This window comes from Thalassophryne amazonica, chromosome 3 (genome assembly GCF_902500255.1).
Source record: "Thalassophryne amazonica chromosome 3, fThaAma1.1, whole genome shotgun sequence".
Classification (NCBI taxonomy): Eukaryota; Metazoa; Chordata; class Actinopteri; order Batrachoidiformes; family Batrachoididae; genus Thalassophryne; species Thalassophryne amazonica.
This window is the reverse complement of record NC_047105.1, coordinates 68,476,400-68,498,386: the sequence shown is the minus strand read 5'-3', so window position 1 is coordinate 68,498,386 and position 21,987 is coordinate 68,476,400. Positions and strand designations below refer to the sequence as shown.

At 42.2% G+C, this 21,987-nt stretch overlaps 1 protein-coding gene across 1 annotated transcript in view; it reads right to left on the bottom strand.

Moving 5' to 3' along the window:
- col7a1 (collagen, type VII, alpha 1) overlaps positions 1–21,987 on the bottom strand; it is a 224,309-nt gene that overhangs the window by 98,272 nt on the left and 104,050 nt on the right. The window contains 6 exon segments of the mRNA XM_034166636.1: positions 6,334–6,369; positions 6,489–6,536; positions 6,628–6,663; positions 7,380–7,415; positions 19,660–19,725; positions 19,901–20,005. Of these exon segments, the coding sequence (XP_034022527.1) occupies positions 6,334–6,369; positions 6,489–6,536; positions 6,628–6,663; positions 7,380–7,415; positions 19,660–19,725; positions 19,901–20,005 (327 nt within the window).

The following is a 21,987-nucleotide window of genomic DNA, read 5'->3' as shown; positions in this document are numbered from 1 at the left end:
CAGAAGTGGTTGAAAGACAGCTAATGCCCTGCACATGCTCATTCGATGCCCCTCTCGGCAGGTGTCGGCCAAATTCCAGGTGTCACACACGAACATCTAACACTGCTCGCTGGACACTTAGAAAAGGCGGGGCTACTTGGGCCCCTGGTATGATAGTAGAAAGCAGGCGAACACATTCAACCTGTTGGTGAAAAGTGTCTAGTGCAACACAAGTGTGGCATCACCCAGCAACACACATGGGTGTAACTGTGTCGACCCCCCCAACACACACACACAAAAATGGAGTGTGGAGTGTGTTGTCGTCACCCCCCCCTCCCCCCCCAACACAAATGGCTTGTGGAGGGTGTAGTTTCTCTCCTTCTCTCTTTGTAAAAATCAACAAAACAAACAAATGTATGTTTACCCTCCTAATCTAACCCTTACTATCGATGAATAACAAAAATATGATCAATACAAGCCCTATTTTTTCCTGAGGTCATTCTGCTCATCTGCCAGTATCTTCTTGAACTCCAGATAATCAATGAGTCTCTTATTTAAAATACCAGAGTATAATTTATAAACTGTACTGAGTCAGCTAATTCCCCTGTACTTTAGAGGGACTCTGGGATCAGCATTTGCTGATTTAGGCATAGGTATAATTATTGACTTGTCCCAAAAAGAAGGCGTGATGCCAATACTGAAACAGATTTGACAAGGAGAATCTAACACAGTCCGCAAATGAGAGTTAAGCACCTCATTAGTAAGTTCCTCCACTGTGACTGCTTTTCTAGGCCTAACCCTCCTGAACCTCGTCCAAGGTGATTATGTTATTGAGAGAATGACAGTGATCGACCTATTACACATTATACGCACATACGTATGTTCATAAGTACATACTTATTTTTGTATGTACTTATGTGCATACTTATTATGGCTATAAGTATGATATGCTTTGGACCTCAGTTAAATATCTGTAATTTATCTGTGCCAAATATGAACTAGAAGTACCAATATCTAAGTGGGGAACATCACCAACAGTGATTGAGAACAGTGAAGCTAAGGTGTTCTTGGACTTTAAGTTTCAGACAGACAAGCATGTGCTGGACAAACAACCGGTCACAGGGGTGGCTGACAGGGAGGAGAAGAGAGCAGTTTTGGTAGCCGTGTTAAGCCAAACTGATAGCAGTGTCACAAAGAAAGACTATTAGAAGTTTGAGAAGTACTAGGGGTTGAAGACGGAACTAGAAAAATGTAGACAGTAATGGCAACATTGGTCTCATTAGTAAAAGGAGGTCTTGAGTCTGTGATCTCCAAACTGGGACAGTGGCTTCAACAGATTCAGGTTCAACAAGTTGTCCAGAAGAGTGCGGTCCTAGGAACAGCTAAGATACTGAATAGGAACATCAAATTCCCAGGCGTCTGGTAGAGGACTTTTGTACATCTTATATATATATATATATATATATATATATATATATATATATATATATATATATATATATATATATATATATATATATATAGGGCGGCTTTGCTTGAGCTGCTGTCCCCGCGACCCAACTCCAGATAAAGCGGAAGAAAATGGATGGATGGATGGATGGATATATATATATATATATATATATATATATATGTGTGTGTGTGTGTGTGTGTTCTCCACTCAGATTGCAATAGCCAATCACAGATTAACCTTTCTGTCCATCATTTACCTGTATTTTGGCATGCTTGGCACCAGAAAGTTATGTTGGATCCAAAAGGATCCAAAAAGGCCAGGACCAAAAGTTATATTGGATCGGTTCCCACTGACCAATAGTGTTAGAGCTTACTAGCCAATCAGAGCGTGGCATATGAAGGTCAGGAACTAGCCGACAGATGTTGGTTGAAAAAATGGCAACAAACATGTCAACAACAGCAGAAAATCGTCTGCCAGCGAGGTTTGCTGAGTTCACAGAGGAGGAACTGGTGGAAATATTGAACTCCAAGGATGCCAAAAACACTAAGAAGGTAGAAAAGCACGCTACTGACATTTTAGAAGTATTCATCGTATCAGAATCAATCATATGCTGTTCACAGCAAAATAAATTGATCTAATTTACTTGAATCTTTGTTGTTTGCTTAATTTGGGAGGGGGGTGGAGAACATAACAATTGATGGAAGGCAAGTCGTCCAACATAGAGAAATATTGGATTCAGAAAAGTTATATTTGACTCGGCTACACCTCGTCCAATATAACTTTTCTTCATCCAATATTTCTCTATGTTTGACTCCTTACCATCCATTATTTGTATAATATATATATATATATATATATATATATATATATATATATATAAAGATGAAAATATATGCGTGTGTGCTTGAATGCCTGCATGCATGTGTGCCTGTGTGATCTAACATATAAATCTGACCGAGGGTATGTGTGTGTGCACGTGTGTTCACTATGCACAGCTGTCTGCATCTGTTGTTGCGAGCTCACATGACCCTGACACTGCCAGAGGGAAGACTGGTGAAAAGAGAGTGTCCTCCCTTACCAAAAAATAGTACTGATAAGTATATAAAAAGTAAACTGGAAGTATACAAGTACTTGAAACATACTTGCATGTATTACTTTTTGGTAAGGGCTGGGGGGGGAGGTCGTTCTGGATCTTTGTTGGTTATCGGAGGAGTCGGCTCGAGTAGCTCTCCACAAGGCATGGAGTGGAGAGCCAGTGCTCCACTGAGCAATCTTAATAACCCACTGCAGTTGTTTCTTCTGGGCATACGACACTGTACATCCATCCATAGGTCAGGACACTCTCAACTATGCAGTGATAACGTTTTCCAGCAAAGGTGGAGGGAGTTTGTTTCTCCTCAGCATTCGCTGGAAAAAGAGATGCTGCTGGACCGTTTAAATAATGTGCATGGTATTCACAGTCCAGTCCAGGTCCTCTGAAAATAACAGTCAGAGAAACTTGAAGTTTGTGACCTGCTCCAATTCTTCCCCATCAATGCTCAGGCCTGAGTGCCGTGTGGTCCTCGACTTCTGAAACTCAGTGACGATTTCTTTTGCCTTCTTGGTGTTGGGGTTGAGGTGATTGTCACTGCACCAGGCCATCAGTGCTTGGTAAAGTACAAATCAGTAATAGAAAGTGTCGGGGGATCACCCAAGTACACGCTTATGCAAAACATGAATGAAATTGGTCAACTGGTTCTTGAGATATCGCGCAAACAAGGGTGGCAATGACAATATCTTGACTATGTCTCTGTGACCTTGAAATTGACCCCAAGGTCACTGTAATTGACTAGTGTCGGGGGATCATCCAAGTGCATCCTTATGCTAACATGAATGAAATTGGTCAACTGGTTCTTGAGATATTCTGCTCACAAGCGAAAACAGATGGACGGGTGGACAGATGCACAGATGGACAGACAGACGGACATGCTGATCACTATATCCCCCCAAAATAAAATAGATAATAAGGGATAATAAAATGGTGAGAAAGGAGGCACTCAGGTAGTGCTCATGTTAGCCCATTAGCATCACGTTATGGGGTGCAAGCTAGCAACTTTTAAAAATTCCCGTCATTTTAAGACAAGAGAATTTTTAAATCCAGTGTGAATCACTGCTTTAAGGCACTTCCCTCATTCAGGTTTCTAGCCACAGCCTGAAAATAATCTTAATAAAACCAGTGGGCTAACAGCACTAAAACTACATTTCCCATAATGCAGTTTGTTCCTCCCTCAGCTTCCCCCTTCCAACCACTGAAGGAATGTTTTACTGATGTCCAACAAATGGTCAATACCATGCATGAAGTGTATTATAAGAATTGTATTATCTATTATTATTATTATTATTATTATTATTATTATTATTATTATTATTATTATTATTATCTAAGAATAACAGCAGACTGTAGAAGTGTTTTTTGATGTATATCTCTAAAATCTATCCACTATGTGAAGACATAAATACGGTTGGCTCTCAACAGTTGACTGAGAATTTGTTCCTGCAAACATCCAGTATGTGAATGCTCCTCTCGTACGAGACTTCAAAATGACAAATGACAACCTTCATTTATCTTCTGAATTTAACATGTACATAACATTTCGTGCTGAAGATAAATCATACATGAATGAATACATTTGTCTGTCATATGTGTTGAAAACAACAAGGTGCTGACATTACACACCCACGCATAAAGGAAGACTCACACATGCTGCTGTCTGTGGTCTGAAAGTGACATTATCAGATGTTTTATATTTAAAGACAACTGTGCGTGCACACTTGTGTGTAAGTGTGTGTGATGTGTGTGTGTGTGTGTGTGTGTGTGTGTGTGTTAGCGCACGTGTGTGTCTGTTACTTATAGAAATGTACAGTTTTGATTCTGTTGACACCAAATTTGGTGTGCTGATAGATTTGATCACTGGCCTCTGTATGGACATATTTAAAAATATGTTTTATTGCACATTTAATAGCAAATCCAAAGGTTCATTTTTTGACAGGCAGAGGTTGGGGCTTGGTGTATATCACAACTGTCTAGGAAATCTCACTCCTGGGCTTTGGCATTCTGGTACACTGTTAGGATATATGTAAAACTAGTAATATGCCTTAGATGTATTTGGATGAAAACTGCATGAAATATTTGGGTGCACACAAATAGTTGTAAATCACTATGTGGCTGGTGGTGTCCAGCATCATCTCATCCTCAACCGCTTATCTGGGAACTGATCACAGGGGTAACAGCTCCAGCTGGGGACCTCAGACTTCCCTTTCCAGGGCCACATTAACCACCTCTGACTGGGGGATCCCGAGGCGTTCCCAGGTCAGTGTGGAGATATAATCTCTCCACCTAGTCCTGGGTCTTCCCTGATGTCTCCTCCCAGCTGAACGTGCCTGAAACACCTCCCTAGGGAGGTGCCCAGGAGGCATCCTTACCAGATGCCTAAGCCACCTCAGCTGGCTCCTTTCAACCCAAAGGAGCAGCGGCACTACTCCGAGCTCCTCATGAATGACTGAGCTTATCACCTCATCTTGAATGGAGACACTAGCCACCCTCCTTAGGAAGCCCATTTTGGCCACTACCTGCTATCTAGTTCTTTTGGTCATGACCCAACCCTCATGACCATAGTGTGAGAGTAGGAATTTAGATTGACCAGTAGATTGAGAGCTTCACCTTTTGGCTCATCTCCCTTTTCATCACAACAGTACAGTCAAGCAAATGCAATACAGTCCCTGCTGCGCCCGGCAATAACACACTCCATTGCCCCTCACTCCTGAACAAGACCCCGAGGTACTTGAACTCCTTCACTTGGGGCAAGACCTCATTCTCTCCCCGGAGTAAGCAATCCATTGGTTTCCTGCTGAGAACCATGGCCTCAGATTTAGAGACGCTGATCCTCATCCCAGCCACTTCACACTCGGCTGCTGAGTTGTAGAGACACTTTATCCAACACTCTAAAAAAGGAACTGCTGTCTCAATGAGAAAACGTGATGTAACAATTTCCATAGATTTCACTCATTAGTCAGTCATCTTCAACCGCTTATTTGGGATCAGGTCGCAGGGGCAACTGCTCCAGCAGGAGACCCCAAACTTTCTTTCGCAGGCCATATTAACCACCTCTGACTGGCAGATCCCAAGGTGATCCCAGGCCAGTGTGGAGATATAATCTCTCCACCTTGTCCTGGGTCTTCCCCAGGGTCTCCTCCCAGATGGCGCCCAGGAGGAATCCTTACCAGATGCCCAAAGCACCTCATAGATTGCATAGAGTTTTTAAAGTTATTTCAAATTAACTAAAGTTATTTCAACATAACTAGAAAAGTCTTGTGACATTAACTTAGTTGAAAGTTGAAATAACTAAGCTGAAATAACTAAAAGAACCCATGCAAATTGTTACATAAATTTTTCTTATTGAGACAGCAGTTCCCTTTTTAGAGTAAAGACAATTCCTCCACATCCAGAGCCTTCAGCATTTCTGGATGGATCTCATCAACCCCTGGGGCCTTGCCACTGTGGAGTTGTTTGACTACCTCAGTGACTTCCATCAGGGAAATTGATGATGATCCCCCATCAGCTTCCAGCTCTGCCCCTACTATAGAGGGCTCTCCCCTGGTGGTGTCCATTTATGCACAATTAAATCTTGCATTCTGACATCTAAGAAATTAGTTGTTTTGTGATGGTTCTATATTTAAATGATTTTGTGAACAAATTAGCATGTGTGGAAGAAAAAGAATCCAGGTTTCATTTCTAAATGATCATATTGTGATACTTTGTCAGGTAGACTGGCATCCTCTTATACTTTGCTTCAAAAGTTGGAATAACAGTTATTTTATGGAATATTTACATTGTAACTTAGAATCATACAGCAACTACTGACCTGAATACCAAAGCTTGCCAGAGCCTTCTGTACATCCTGATAAGAGAAATACAGAAATAGTCAAAAGAGATGATGGACATTAAGAATTTCAATCAATCAATCAATCAATCAATCAATCAGTCAATCACAGCAGGGTCCTCTGCTGAGGGCCCTACCACTGCTGTTCCAGGTTTTCCTGGTGTCCCATCCTCTCCTGGGTCTCCCTGTCAACAAAGGCACAAAGTGTGAACCCACAATACATGAATCCGCCATCCTTTCATACTTTTACTATTATATATACAAAGCTAAACTTACAGCTTCACCTTTAAGGCCAGGAGGACCTCTTTCTCCCTGCAACAACAACAACAAAAAAAATCGAGTGAGGCTGAAAGGTCGAACAGTCACTCACTCATCTTCAACCCCTTATTACAATTAAGGGTCATGGAGGGTCAGAGCCTATCCCAGCAGTCATAGGGCGTGAGATGGGGAGTACCAATTTAAATAAATACTCAATTAATACTCAATAAATATACAAATGCTCCTTAGGCATTACTCTTTAGAAAAAAATGGACTGGCCACTTGAATTTTCAATAGGCAGCCAGGTAGGGGTCAACTGAAGAATACAGGGGTCTAATTTAAAAATGCTCCAATCATATTGAAAACTCATTCACTCATTTTCAACCACATATTCCAATAAGGGTTGTGGGGAGCTGGAGCCTATCCCAGCAGTCATAGGGCACAAGGTGGGGTACACCCTGGACATTACGCCAGTCTGTTGCAGGCCCACATATAGAAAAACAAACACATTCATACCCGCACACACACCCATGGGCAATTGAAAATTTCCAATCCACCTAACCCGTATGTCGTTGTATGTGGGAGGAAGCCAGAGCACCCGGAGGGAACCCACACAAACACAGGGAGAACATGTAAAAGCCGCACAGAAAGGCCACAGTTGGGAATCTATCCCATGACTTTTTTGCTGTGAGGCAACAGTGCTAACCACTAAGGTACCATGTTGCCAAAAGGGCAAACAAAGAAAAATAAAATAGAGCACAATGACTTACCCTGGCTCCAGCAGCTCCTGGGATCCCAGGTACACCCTGAAGGACAGAATGAGGACAACAGATAAGTGGTGAGATAGTAGTTGTACCATACAGAGAAAGCTGGGAGAATAAAATGACTACTCTAAAGCAATGTAACAAATACAGGAGGAAAAAATAAAATTATACCAATCTGGCTGTTTCTATGTGATCACATTTTTATGATAATCAATCAATCAATTTTTTTATATAGCGCCAAATCACAACAAACAGTTGCCCCAAGGCGCTCTATATTGTAAGGCAAGGCCATACAATAATTATGTAAAACCACAACGGTCAAAACGACCCCCTGTGAGCAAGCACTTGGCTACAGTGTACAGATAAACAATGCAGAATAAATCTTTGTGTTGCTGATTGTCTGTTCATTTGTGCCCAGTGACCTTTTGATGTAAATATTATTCTGAGCACACAACACTATAGGTGAAGCAGCTGAGTGTGTATTACACAATTATACCAACAAGTCCTCCAATCCCACCATTAGGGTCATTTGTTCATACGCTCAAGTACGACACACAAGATGGGGTTCTAATTTATTGTCTCCTAGTGGTGGTAGGAGCTATGTGCAAGATACTTCTTGTCTCTATGCACTGTGGAATTTTAGCAACTTGACAGTTTTTATAATGTAACTTAGTATTTGTAGTAAGTAGTTGATAAGCAGTAGAATGTGTTGCCAGTGCATACTTTTGCACTGTTTCACCATCTAGTACAATAATTAACATTAATTCAGGGTGTATATTGACTTATGAATAATGTCATACAGGCTAATGTCATTGTTGCCGCTCATTCATGTTAAAGTTTACTTTTGTTAATGTTGTTTATCAATAAAGCATTGAACTTTACGAGCTAAGATTATGGCCATTTACTAAATCCCAGTGACCTAAAATGTTTAATGTCCCAAATGATCATGAGACTTGGGAGACACCAATGCTCCACTGTGATTGGTTGTTACCTTGTAAGACAACAGCAACAGAGACACTTGACTGTGATTGGTTGTTACACTGTTAGGCAAAGGCAGATATTCTCTGTTGTGACTGGTTGTTATGCTGTTAAGCAATAGCATGGATGCTGTCCTATGATTGGTTACATTACCTCTATTAGACCAGGCAGTCTCTGTGCTGCCCCTTTAAGCCACTCCCACCCTGTGTAATGGACAAAGTGATACGCAAAGCGTGACCAGTCCAATGAATCAGACCCCTGGAGTTACTTCAGCTGTTGGACTTTCAAGTTTGTCTAATTTCTGCTTATGATTATTGAAATCCCATAGATTTTCCTCATTATTTCCCACTGGAAAGTCACTTGGGTCTGATTTATTTCTGGTTTGTGGTGGATGTGCACAATGACTGTTAAATTCCTATGGCAATTACCATTGTCACTTAGCACAAAAAAAAAAAAAATAAATAAATATATATATATATATATATATATATATATATATATATATATATATACAGGACATGTTGTGGCTTGTCCACCTCGTCCACAATTTCTCGGATAGTCACACGACTGAAAAGCCACCGAAAGCCATCTGAATCTTCCAAATGGTGCAAGAGCTGGGCATGTCCTGTGAGGCTTCATCACGGAGGCGCTGTTGCTGCGCCATCAGCTTCGTGCCGATGAATTTTGCTGCCACTGTTTTCATGGCAAAATCTTCTGTCACAGTGGAATGTGCCGAAAAAGTGCTGATGTCCACCTCTTCCGCAATTTCTCGGATAATCACACGACGGTGCCGCATCACCACAGCGTTCACTTTGGAAATGATCTGGTCATTTCAGCATGTTGATGGCTGCCCGGAGCGCGGCGCGCTCTCCACCGTTGTGCGGCCGTCTTTAAACCGGTTGTACCGCTCCTTAATCTGTGTGATGCCCAGAGGATCGTCACTGAAAGCCGTCTGAATAATCCGAATGGTTTCCACCTGGCTGTCGCCCAGTTTCTGGCAAAATTTGATGACGTCACGCTGCTCCAGTTGTTCCGCCATTTCCTTGCAAAGAAAAAACGACGAGAGACTCCACCCATCCTCACACAAAGGCTGCTTACAAGCAAACGACGCAATCAACAGGCGTGAAAAAAATCACGCATGTGCACGAAGGTTCAAGGTTGGCTCATGCAAGCACACGTGAATCCATCAGGTTTTTGAAAAAAATAAAAAGGTCGGATACTTTTCTAACAGACCTTGTATCGAGTGTTTTCAATCACGTGACCGATTTGCTGCAGGACAGGTGCCGTCTCCATTCTGGATTACAAAGAGGCTGGCGCGTGATAAAAAAATGGAGAGAATGTACGGTTATTACGATGCTTTAAATCCTTGAGATAAAGCTATTTATTGTGATAGATGTGTAGCAGTTGGTTCAGTGGATCTGTATCTTATAGTGAATTTAGTGTTGATGTAACGAACTGGCCGACAGTGTCACACTGCGATATTGTGAACTAGGAAGCTGCCGACCAGGTCAGCCTCGCCGGCCTCCTGCAGAGCATCACAGCGGAGCTCTGAAAGCGGAGGTCGTCTTGAAGTCCTGAGTGGTTTCTCTCACCAGGCACTAGAAGGGCAGCTTGTGGATCAGCAGCTCGGTGCTCGAGGACCACAGTGTAAATAAGCATCTGTATTGGAAGCGTTCTTGTGTTATCCTCTGCAGTATTTTTATGTATTCTTATATAATTTTATTGCCGAATAAAATAAAATAAAATTCTGGTAGCAGTAGATTTCTGGTAGTGACGGATCTCTCTCAGCGCCACGGTGCCCTTCACACCGACATTGAAGCTTCTGCAATTGTTCGCCAAATGCACATAGCGTATCACAGCGGCCAATAAGTATTTGAACACCCTGCGGTTTTGCAAGTTCTCCCACTTAGAAATCATTGAGGGGTCTGAAATTTTCATCTTAGGTGCATGTCCACTGTGAGAGACATAATCTAAAAAAAAAAAAATCCGGAAATCACAATGTATGATTTTTTAATAATTTATTTGTATGTTACTGCTGCAGTAAGAGCACTGAAGATGGGTCATGGCTCGGTCTTCCAGCATGACAATGACCCCAAACACACAGCCAGGGCAACTAAGGACGGGCTCAGTAAGAAGCATTTCAAGGTCCTGGAGTGGCCTGGCCAGTCTCCAAACCTGAACTCATAGAAAATCTTTGGAGGGAGCTGAAACTCCAAACCTGAAAGATCTAGAGAAGATCTGTATGGAGGAGTGCTGTTGTGTGTTGGGGGGCGGGGTTGGATATTGTGTTGGTGCTTGTGTGTTTGTTTTCCTTTCCAGGTGGTTTGGGACTGTTCTCTGGGTAAATTGTGCTGCAGAAGAGTCTCTCACCTCTGATACAAGGATTTGCTGCACCTGTGGCATTCACGTGCAGAGTAAGGACTTTCAGCTGGTGTCAATAGAGAAATGAGGAGCTGCATTTAAGCCAGCGGTGATGAGTGCTGGCTGCTGGAGAATTCAACTTTTCACAGCTCAAAACAACGTTGTGTCGACCGTTTGGGGACTCTGAGGGTCGCTCCAGAGCCTGACCGTATGTCTGTGAAGGAGGACGAGGGTGAGAGGCAAATGCTGTCAGCACACGTCAGAGGTGACTTTCTTTGAATGTTTATCTATGAAAATAATGTGGCAATTTTGCGTAGATAAATTTAAATACTAAAAGTCAGTGTCTTGTTTGCTCCTCGCGGCGGTGACGTGCGGAGTGATAATCCTCCACCGGCTGCGAGCAGCTGTTCTTTTAAATAATGCTGAGATCAAACTGAACGTGTTGCTGATAAGTAAGCCTCTAATAGTTTTCTGATATTTATATTGAAGGATATCACCTTTGTTTCCTCCTCACAGAGTATAGTCCGGGAAAGGCCACCTGGGGGGGTGTCGGCGGAGATCCTGAGTCCTGACCGTTCGGGCTCCGGTTAGTCCAGGCGCAGAGAGAGCGCGCCGCCTGTTTAGCCACCACCAGATGTATTTTATTTTGACGTTTATGTACAGCACGACAGGGTGATAAATAAATTTGTTTCTTTGGAACTGCTTCGAGTTATTTTATGCTGGGTTCAGTCGGGCCTTGGATCGCCCTTCTAACTTGCGCCCCCACATAATAAGTGCACCAAAATCCCTGCTGCAGTGTGAGCAAACCTGGTGAAAAACTACAGGAAACGTTTGACCTCTGTAATTGAAACAAAGGCTACTGTACCAAATATTAACACTGATTTTCACAGGTGTTCAAATACTTATTTGCAGCAGTAACATACAAATAAATTATTAAAAAAAAACATACATTGTGATTTCCGGATTTTTTTTTTTTTTTTTTTTTAGATTATGTCTCTCACAGTGGACATGCACCTAAGATGAAAATTTTTAAGTGGGAGAACTTGCAAAATCGCAGGATGTTCAAATACCTAGATAGATAGATAGATAGATAGATAGATATCATATTATACTTTTATATAGAATATAATATAATAATACATGATAATACTCAGCTGTCTGCCATTTCCACCATTTTACAAAGTCACGTGACCATGGTGCACTGAGCTGCACCATGGTTTGCCTCGGTGCAGAAAGTGCTACACAGAGTGGGGCTCTGAAAAAAGTACAGCACCAGTCGAATGAAAAAAAGTGCAGCACTTGGGCTCATTGCAGTATCAAATGCCCAGTTGCACATGGCTGTTATCCAAAGGTAGAGATGCTCTGCTCTGATTACTTGTAATTGCAAAGTTGCTAGGCAGCCATAGGGACTGTGCTGTGATTGGTTGTTTGGCACAGACCTGAGAGTACTGTTACTTACTTGGTTGCTAGAGGTCATATAATTTTAAAACATAACTGTATGTCACAATAACTTGTATGCACAGCATTGGGCAATGATGGATTTCCCAACACACTGAGGAGGATTAGTGGGTGACATCAATGAACTGAAATAATTGGGGACTGTGATTAAACTGAATGTGATTCTTGGATGGAGAAGTGCGCAGTTTACACTGGAACATTTGAACACACCAGAACTTTAGTTGTGGGATCTGGGATGTGTGTGTGTGTGTGTGTGTGTGTGTGTGTGTGTGTGTGTGTGTGTGTGTGTGTGTGTGTGTGTGTGTGTGTGTGTGTGTGTGTGTGTGTGTGTGTGTGTGTGTAAAATCACTTCCGTACAATGTGCTTCCGTACTTCCAGTCCCTCGATAAAGACAAGCGTGGGAGTTCCCAAGTCATAATCGAAAATTGGCTAATTTGTAACCTCCAACACTGGACTGTGATCACACACCACGACGCACTCAAAGTGTGGCTTTCCCCCTAAACTCTTCCTGGATGAATGAAACTCCTCCAGTGACGCGGGCACAGGGCCCACAGACTGGCATGGGCCCAGGTGGGAGTGAGCCCCGCTTTGTCCCTCAGCGGTCGGTGGGGCTGTGTGAGTGACGCCCCGTGTTCCTCCCTGGACATTCATCTGGGAGCACTTCAGGGGAAAATCCACACTTTGTGTTTGATTGCAGTGTGTTATCATCGGCTGAGCTCAGCCCACTTCTTTACTGAGGGACAGGAAGTACGTAAGTATACACATAAAAAACCTTCCTTTTCTCTCAAAAATTCTTGAAAGGGTAGTTGTAAAACAGCTAACTGATCATCTGCAGAGGAATGGTCTATTTGAAGAGTTTCAGTCAGGTTTTAGAATTCATCATAGTACAGAAACAGCATTAGTGAAGGTTACAAATGATCTTCTTATGGCCTCGGACAGTGGACTCATCTCTGTGCTTGTTCTGTTAGACCTCAGTGCTGCTTTTGATACTGTTGACCATAAAATTTTATTACAGAGATTAGAGCATGCCATAGGTATTAAAGGCACTGCGCTGCGGTGGTTTGAATCATATTTGTCTAATAGATTACAATTTGTTCATGTAAATGGGGAATCTTCTTCACAGACTAAAGTTAATTATGGAGTTCCACAAGGTTCTGTGCTAGGACCAATTTTATTCACTTTATACATGCTTCCCTTAGGCAGTATTATTAGACGGTATTGCTTAAATTTTCATTGTTACGCAGATGATACCCAGCTTTATCTATCCATGAAGCCAGAGGACACACACCAATTAGCTAAACTGCAGGATTGTCTTACAGACACAAAGACATGGATGACCTCTAATTTCCTGCTTTTAAACTCAGATAAAACTGAAGTTATTGTACTTGGCCCCACAAATCTTAGAAACATGGTGTCTAACCAGATCCTTACTCTGGATGGCATTACCCTGACCTCTAGTAATACTGTGAGAAATCTTGGAGTCATTTTTGATCAGGATATGTCATTCAAAGCGCATATTAAACAAATATGTAGGACTGCTTTTTTGCATTTACGCAATATCTCTAAAATCAGAAAGGTCTTGTCTCAGAGTGATGCTGAAAAACTAATTCATGCATTTATTTCCTCTAGGCTGGATTCATTATTCATGAATGAATTCATTATTATCAGGTTGTCCTAAAAGTTCCCTAAAAAGCCTTCAGTTAATTCAAAATGCTGCAGCTAGAGTACTGACGGGGACTAGAAGGAGAGAGCATATCTCACCCATATTGGCCTCTCTTCATTGGCTTCCTGTTAATTCTAGAATAGAATTTAAAATTCTTCTTCTTACTTATAAGGTTTTGGATAATCAGGTCCCATTTATCTTAGGGACCTCGTAGTACCATATCACCCCAATAGAGCGCTTCGCTCTCAGACTGCAGGCTTACTTGTAGTTCCTAGGGTTTGTAAGAGTAAAATGGGAGGCAGAGCCTTCAGCTTTCAGGCTCCTCTCCTGTGGAACCAGCTCCCAATTCAGATCAGGGAGACAGACACCCTCTCTACTTTTAAGATTAGGCTTAAAACTTTCCTTTTTGCTAAAGCTTATAGTTAGGGCTGGATCAGGTGACCCTGAACCATCCCTTAGTTATGCTGCTATAGACGTAGACTGCTGGGGGGTTCCCATGATGCACTGTTTCTTTCTCTTTTTGCTCTGTATGCACCACTCTGCATTTAATCATTAGTGATCGATCTCTGCTCCCCTCCACAGCATGTCTTTTTCCTGGTTCTCTCCCTCAGCCCCAACCAGTCCCAGCAGAAGACTGCCCCTCCCTGAGCCTGGTTCTGCTGGAGGTTTCTTCCTGTTAAAAGGGAGTTTTTCCTTCCCACTGTAGCCAAGTGCTTGCTCACAGGGGGTCGTTTTGACCGTTGGGGTTTTACATAATTATTGTATGGCCTTGCCTTACAATATAAAGCGCCTTGGGGCAACTGTTTGTTGTGATTTGGCGCTATATAGAAAAATTGATTGATTGATTGATAAAACAATTTAAACACCTGATCTTTTCTCATAAATACGAGATCCTGATCTCATAATTATGAGATCTTTTCTCATAATTACAGAATCAGCAGTCAGTTTTTTTTTTCCCAGTGAATGCAATACGCTTCCGTACAAAAATGGTTTAAATTCCATTTTTTTTCCCTCACAATTTTACACACGATGCCCCATAATGAGAATATGGAAAAAGCTTTTTTTTTCAAAGAGTTTTGAAAATATATTAATAATAAAAAAAAAAATAAAAAAAAGAAGAAACACGTTTACATAAGTATTCACAGCTTTTGCCACAAAGCTCAAAATTTAGCTCAGGTGCAAACTGTTTCAACTCATCCTTGAGATGTTTCAACAGCTTAATTGGAGTCCACCTGGGGTGAATTCATTTGATTGGACATGATTTGGAAAGACACACACCTGTCTACATATAAGGTCCCACAGTTGACAGTGCATGTCAGAGCACAAACTAAGCATGAAGCATATCTTGTCTTGAGGCATGACTCTGGGGAAGGGTACAGAAACATTGCTGCTGCTTTGAAGGTCCCAATGAGCACAGTGGCCACCATCATCCATAAATGGATGAAGTTCAGATCCACCAGGACTCTTCTTAGAGATGGACACCCCTCTAAACTGAGCGATCGGAGGAGAAGGGCCTTAGTCAGGGGGGTGACCAAGAACCTGATGGTCACTCTGTCAGAGCTCCAGCATTCCTCTGTGGAGAGAGAAGAACCTTCCAGAAGGACAACCATCTCTGCAGCAATCCACCAATCAGGCCTGTATGGTAGAGTGGCCAGACGGAAGCCATTCCTTAGTAAAAGGCACCTGGCAGCCCAGCTGGAGTTTGCCAAAAGGACTCTCAGACCATGAGAAACAAAATTTGCTGGTCTGATGAGACAAAGACTGAACTCTTTGGTGTGAATGCCAGCCATCATGTTTGCAGGAAACCAGGCACCATCCCTACAGTGAAGCATGGTGGTGGCAGCATCATGCTGTGGGGATGTTTTTTCAGCAGCAGGAACTATGAGACCAGACAGGATGGAGGGAAAGATGAATGCAACAATGTACAGAGACATCCTGGATGAAAACTTGCTGGAGAGCGCTCTTGACCTCAGACTGGGGTGACGGTTCATCATTCAGTAGAACAATAACCCTAAGCACACAGCCAAGATATCAAAGGAGTGGCTTCAGAACAACTCTGTGAATGTCCTTGAGTGGTCCAGCCAGAGCCCAGACCTGAATCCAATTGAACATCACTGGAAAGATCTGAAAATGGCTGTGCACCAATGCTCCCCATCTAACCTGATGGATCTTGAGAGGTGCTGCAAAGAGGATTGTGTCATTTTCCCCAAAGAGAAGTGCACCAAGCTTGTGGCATCATATTCAACAAGACTTGAGACTGTAATTTCTGCCAAAGGTGCATCAACAAAGTATTGAGCAAAGGCTGTGAATACTTATGTACGTGTGATTAGTTTTTTTTATATATATATATATAAATTAGCAAAAATTTCAAACAACCTTTTTCATGTTGTCATTATGGGGTGTTGTGAGTGGAATTTTGAGGAAAAAAATTAATTTACTCTATTTTGGAATAGCCGTGACAGCAAAATGTGAAAATGTGGAGCGCTATGAATACTTTCTAGATGCACTATATTACCAGTCATCCCCCCCCCCCCTTTTTTTTCACCGGGGAGGACAGTATGTTCCTATCCCAGAGGCCTGGGAGTTTGAGGGTTCAGTGCAGTATCTTAGCTGTTCCAAGGACTGCACTCTTCTGGTCAGAGACCTCTGGTGTTGTCCCTGGAATCTGCTGTAGCCACTCTTCCAATTCGGGGTTACAGCTTCTAATGCTCCTATTACCATTGGGATCACTTTAGACTTTACCTTCCACATCTGCTCCGGTTGCTCCTTCAGCCCTTGGTGGTTATCTATTTTTTCATGCTCCTTCTTTCTGATGTTGCTGTCAGCTGGGATTGCCACATCAATCACAGCTGCGGTTTTCTTTCCCTTGTCAACCACCACTTTGTCTGGTTTGTTTGCTAACAGGTTGTCTGTCTAGAATTTGAAGTTGTACAGGACCTTAGGCATGTCGTTGTCAACCATCTTTGGTTGTATCTCCCATCAGGACTTGGGGACTTCTACTCCATATGTGGCACAGATGTTCCTGTACACGATTCCTGACACTTGGTTGTGCATCTCAGTGTACACTGTCCCAGCTTGCATCTTGCATCCTGCTACTATGTGCCAGACTGTCTCCGGGGTACATTTGAACAGCCTGCAACTTAGGTCCTGTTGGCTGTGGTAGACTCCTGGTCTCCTGCCTCTATGGATCTGGTGCTTAGGGCTTGTTCTTGTGCTGCCATGATCACAGCCTCTGTGCTGTTCTTAAGGCCAGCCTTTTCTAGTCACTGGTAGGTCTTCTTGATATCAGCCACTTCCTCCATCTATTGATGGTACATCCCATGGAGGGCTTGGTCTACCATGATATCTCCTCCTCCTGTTCCTCATCATCATCTGTTTTCAGCTGCCTGCGGCATTCTTGTAGCAGCTGATCTCCGGGGGGCCATCTTTCTGGTGTATTCATTGATGCTCCTTGTATCATCCTGGATTATGGCTCTGACACTCACTAGTCCTCACCCTCCCTCCTTGCGTTACCCATAGAGCCTAAGGGTACTGGATTTTGGGTGGAAACCTATGTGCATCGTGAGGAGCTTTCATGTCTTGACATCAATGGCATCTACCTTCTCTTGTGACAAACGTATTATCCCAGTTATGTATCTAATGACTGGTAGGTTGTATGTATTGATGGCCCAGATCTTATTGTATTGGATCAAAAATTACGCTAGGGTTCCTCACTTTGTCAGTGTGATGTATGACACAAGCCTAGGCTAAGCATTAGCCTGTCAAATTTATGTTGATGTTTCACTGGACCAAGAACCATCATTTCAGTCTTTTCAGAGTTTAAAAGTAGGAAATTGCTCGGCATACAGCTTTTCACTGATGCAAGGCAATCTTCTAAGGATTTTATGTGGATGAGATTCCCAACACTTATCGGCATGTATAACTGAGTATCATCAGCATAGCAATGAAAGGTAATCCCAAAACACTGCAATATGTGCCCAAGGGGTACTATATAAAGGAAGAAAAGCAGGGGGCCTAAAATGGACCCTTGTAGAACCCCTAATTTCATGTTACTAAGGTTAGAGGTAGTGTTATTGTACAAAACACAGTGAGAACGACTGGTCAGGTATGACATCAACCATGCAAGGGCACTCCCAGTAATCCCAAAATGATTCTCCAGCCTATCGAGTAGAATATGATGATCCATGGTAACAAACACAGCATTAAGATCTAACAGCACCAGAACCATAGTGGTGTCCAAATCCATTGCAAGCAGAAGATCATTCACCACTTTAGTGAGAGCCATCTCTGTGGAATGATATTTTCCCAAAGCAGACTGCAGTGGCTCTAAAAGATTAGTTTTTCATCAGAGTTTCATCAGCACGCCTAGCGAGATTATCAAATTCTGTAAATCTAGGTAATACCTCAGTCATGGCACCCACTTCAATAGCAGGGTGTAGTGCCTGGGTTAAGGCATGCTGGGATATGCTCAACCGAATGTCATCTATTTTCTTCTCAAAGCAATCCAAGAAATCTTGTGCTGTAAAAGGAGAGTGACTTACAGGTGGATGTCCATGAATAAGTGTCGAACAAGAACTTTGACTCATGCTTGTTTTTGTTGATCAAATCAGAGTAATAGGTCCGCTTTGTAGCCAGTAGTGCATGCTTATAGTCTAAGATAGCATCACACCATACGAGGTGGAATACTTCTAATTTTGAACTACGCCATTTCCGTTCTAGACCTCTAGCCTCTTATGCTATATGTCATCCACGTACAGGAGGTGGCTGATGGTTACTCCATTTCTTAATCGATATCCATAGCCACTCTTTGTGATGAGTTGGCTGATGGGGTTGAGGCCTTTGCAGAACAGCAGTGGAGACAGTGCATCACCTTGGAATATTACGCACTTGATGGTGACTTGTGCGATTGCCTTGGAGTTGGCCTCCAGTGATGTCTTCCACAGTCCCACTGAATTCCTGATCATGGTTATCAGTGCATTGTTTGACTTGCATCATGCCAAGCACTCCAGAATCCATGGCATTAAGTTATAGGCTTTCCTGTAGTTATTCCAGGCTGTGCTCAGGTTGGTCTGCCTGGTTTTCGAGTCCTGGTGTACTGCTCAGCCAACCAGTAGCTGGTGCTTTGACCCTCTGGTATTGTTCCAATGCCCTTCTGAGCTGTGCTCGTGTTGACTCATGTCCCAACTCAACTTAGTTGCTATGATTCCTTTGTGCTGCCAGGCACAAATGGAGTGCTGTTAGCTTCTTCAGCCAGTAGGTGTGAATCATATTAGGTCCTGGTGCTGTCCAGCTCTTCATCCCTGAGACTTGTTGTTCGATGTCTGCCTTCGTGATGTTGATGGGTTCTTGTTCTCAGAGGTGGCTGTAGTGTGCTCTTAGGTCCACCAGGCTCTTGGTATTGGTGGTGTTGTGTGATGCCACTTTTTCCCACGTTAGCCGGAGCTAACATACACACACACACACACACACACACACACACACCCAGGTTAGGTGACCTGGAAACTTTCCATTGGTCGTAGCCATGTTTGAGTGAGAGTGTGAATGTGTTTGTTTGTCTATATGTGGCCCTGCGATAGACTGGCAGCCTGTCCAGGGTGTACCCCACCTCTCAACCAGTGAGTGCTGGAATAGGCTCCAGCTCCCTCATGACTTTTAAGTGGAAGAAGTGTGTGTAAAAGCATTCATGATTAGGTGGACATGGGGTGAAAGTATAGCTAAACTGAGCTGAACAACAGAAATTAACCACATGATCATTTTTGTGAGGCGGAGAATTTTGATTATCCACATGAAAACGTGCTGCTCTGCTGCAAAGTCAAGCACACTCACTGGGGTCCCTGGAGGCCCCTGTGGTCCTGGAATTGGTGCAGTGTCTACTCCTTTAACATACACAACCTGAGAGAGAGAGAGAGAGAGAGAGAGAGAGAGAGAGAGAGAGAGAGAGAGAGAGAGAGAGAGAGAGAGAGAGAGAGAGAGAGAGACAGAGAGGAGAGGGCAGAAAAGGGTAAGTATAACCACCTTCCAACTGTACGTTCTGCTCATATTTGCAAGTTTGCATTCTATGGTACACCTGTCCTGGAGGACCAATGCTGCCAGGTGCTCCGGAGGGTCCTGGAACACCGGGGGGGCCAACAGGCCCAACAAGGCCATGATCTCCCTTCAGCCCATCACGGCCCTGGAAAACATGTGCGATTACACAAATCTTTATAATCTTTATTTCACAATTGAAAAAAAAAAACAAAACAATTGTACAATTAATGCAGGAAACAGAATATATACAAAAGAAGATAAAAAAAAACAAAAAACAAATAGTAAAACAAAATACAGGTACAGGTTTGGCACGTTAAAGTCTGTATCATTTTACACAAATTTCATAGATAAGATCACTGCATTCAGCAATATTCAAAATGTTACATTGCATAGCACCATCAAGGATGTTAATGAGTTCCTTGAGCATATTAACAATGGCAGTAGTGGAATTATTATACTTTGGCACAAAAACTGATTTTATATCAAAATTATGTTGCAGAAATTGTTTGCACATATTACCTGATATTGACATTGGATTTTGAGTACATATACAACCCCTGGCAAAAATTATGGAATCACCGGCCTCGGAGGATGGTCATTCAGTTGTTTAATTTTGTAGAAAAAAAGCAGATCACAGACATGACACAAAACTAAAGTCATTTCAAATGGCAACTTTCTGGCTTTGAGAAACACTATAAGAAATCAAGAAAAAAAGATTGTGGCAGTCAGTAACGGTTACTTTTTTAGACCAAGCAGAGGAAAAAAATATGGACTCACTCAATTGTGAGGAATAAATTATGGAATCACCCTGTAAATTTTCATCCCCTAAACTAACACCTATATCAAATCACATCTGCTTGTTAGTCTGCATCTAAAAAGGAGTGATCACACCTTGGAGAGCTGTTGCACCAAGTGGACTGACATGAATCATGGCTCCAACACGAGAGATGTCAGTTGAAACAAAGGAGAGGATTATCAAACTCTTAAAAGAGGGTAAATCATCATGCAATGTTGCAAAAAATGTTGGTTGTTCACAGTCAGCTGTGTCTAAACTCTGGACCAAATACAAACAACATGGGAAGGTTGTTAAAGGCAAACATACTGGTAGACCAAGGAAGACATCAAAGCGTCAAGACAGAAAACTTAAAGCAATATGTCTCAAAAAGAGAAAATGCACAACAAAACAAATGAGGAACGAATGGGAGGAAACTGGAGTCAACGTCTGTGACTGAACTGTAAGAAACCGCCTAAAGGAAATGGGATTTACATACAGAAAAGCTAAACGAAAGCCATCATTAACACCTAAACAGAAAAAACAAGGTTACAATGGGCTAAAGAAAAGCAATTGTGGACTGTGGATGACTGGATGAAAGTCATATTCAGTGATGAATCTCGAATCTGCATTGGGTAAGGTGATGATGCTGGAACTTTTGTTTGGTGCCGTTCCAATGAGATTTATAAAGATGACTGCCTGAAGACAACATGTAAATTTCCACAGTCATTGATGATATGGGGCTGCATGTCATGTAAAGGCACTGGGGAGATGGCTGTCATTACATCATCAATAAATGCACAAGTTTACGTTGATATTTTGGACACTTTTCTGATGTTTAAGGATGATGAAATCATTTTTCAAGAAGATAATGCATCTTGCCATAGAGCAAAAAGTGTGAAAACATTCCTTGCAAAAAGACACATAGGGTCAATTTCATGACATAGGGTTAATGTCAACGAGCAGATGTGATTTGATGCAGGTGTTAGTTTTGGGGATGGAAATTTACAGGGTGATTCCATAATTTTTTCCTCAGAATTGAGTGATTCCATATTTTTTTCCTCTGCTTGGTCTAAAAAAATAACCGTTACTGACTGCCACAATCTTTTTTTCTTGATTTCTTAGTGTTTCTTAAAGCCAGAAAGTTGCCATTTGAAATGACTTTAGTTTTGTGTCATGTCTGTGATCTGCTTTTTTTCTACAAAATTAAACAACAGAATGAACATCCTCCGAGGCTGGTGATTCCATAATTTTTGCCAGGGGTTGTAAGTGCAACACTTCTTACTACTGAATTTTCAGATTGTGTACATTTCTTATAAAATTTAGAAAACCTATTGATCAACAGATTTTAAAGG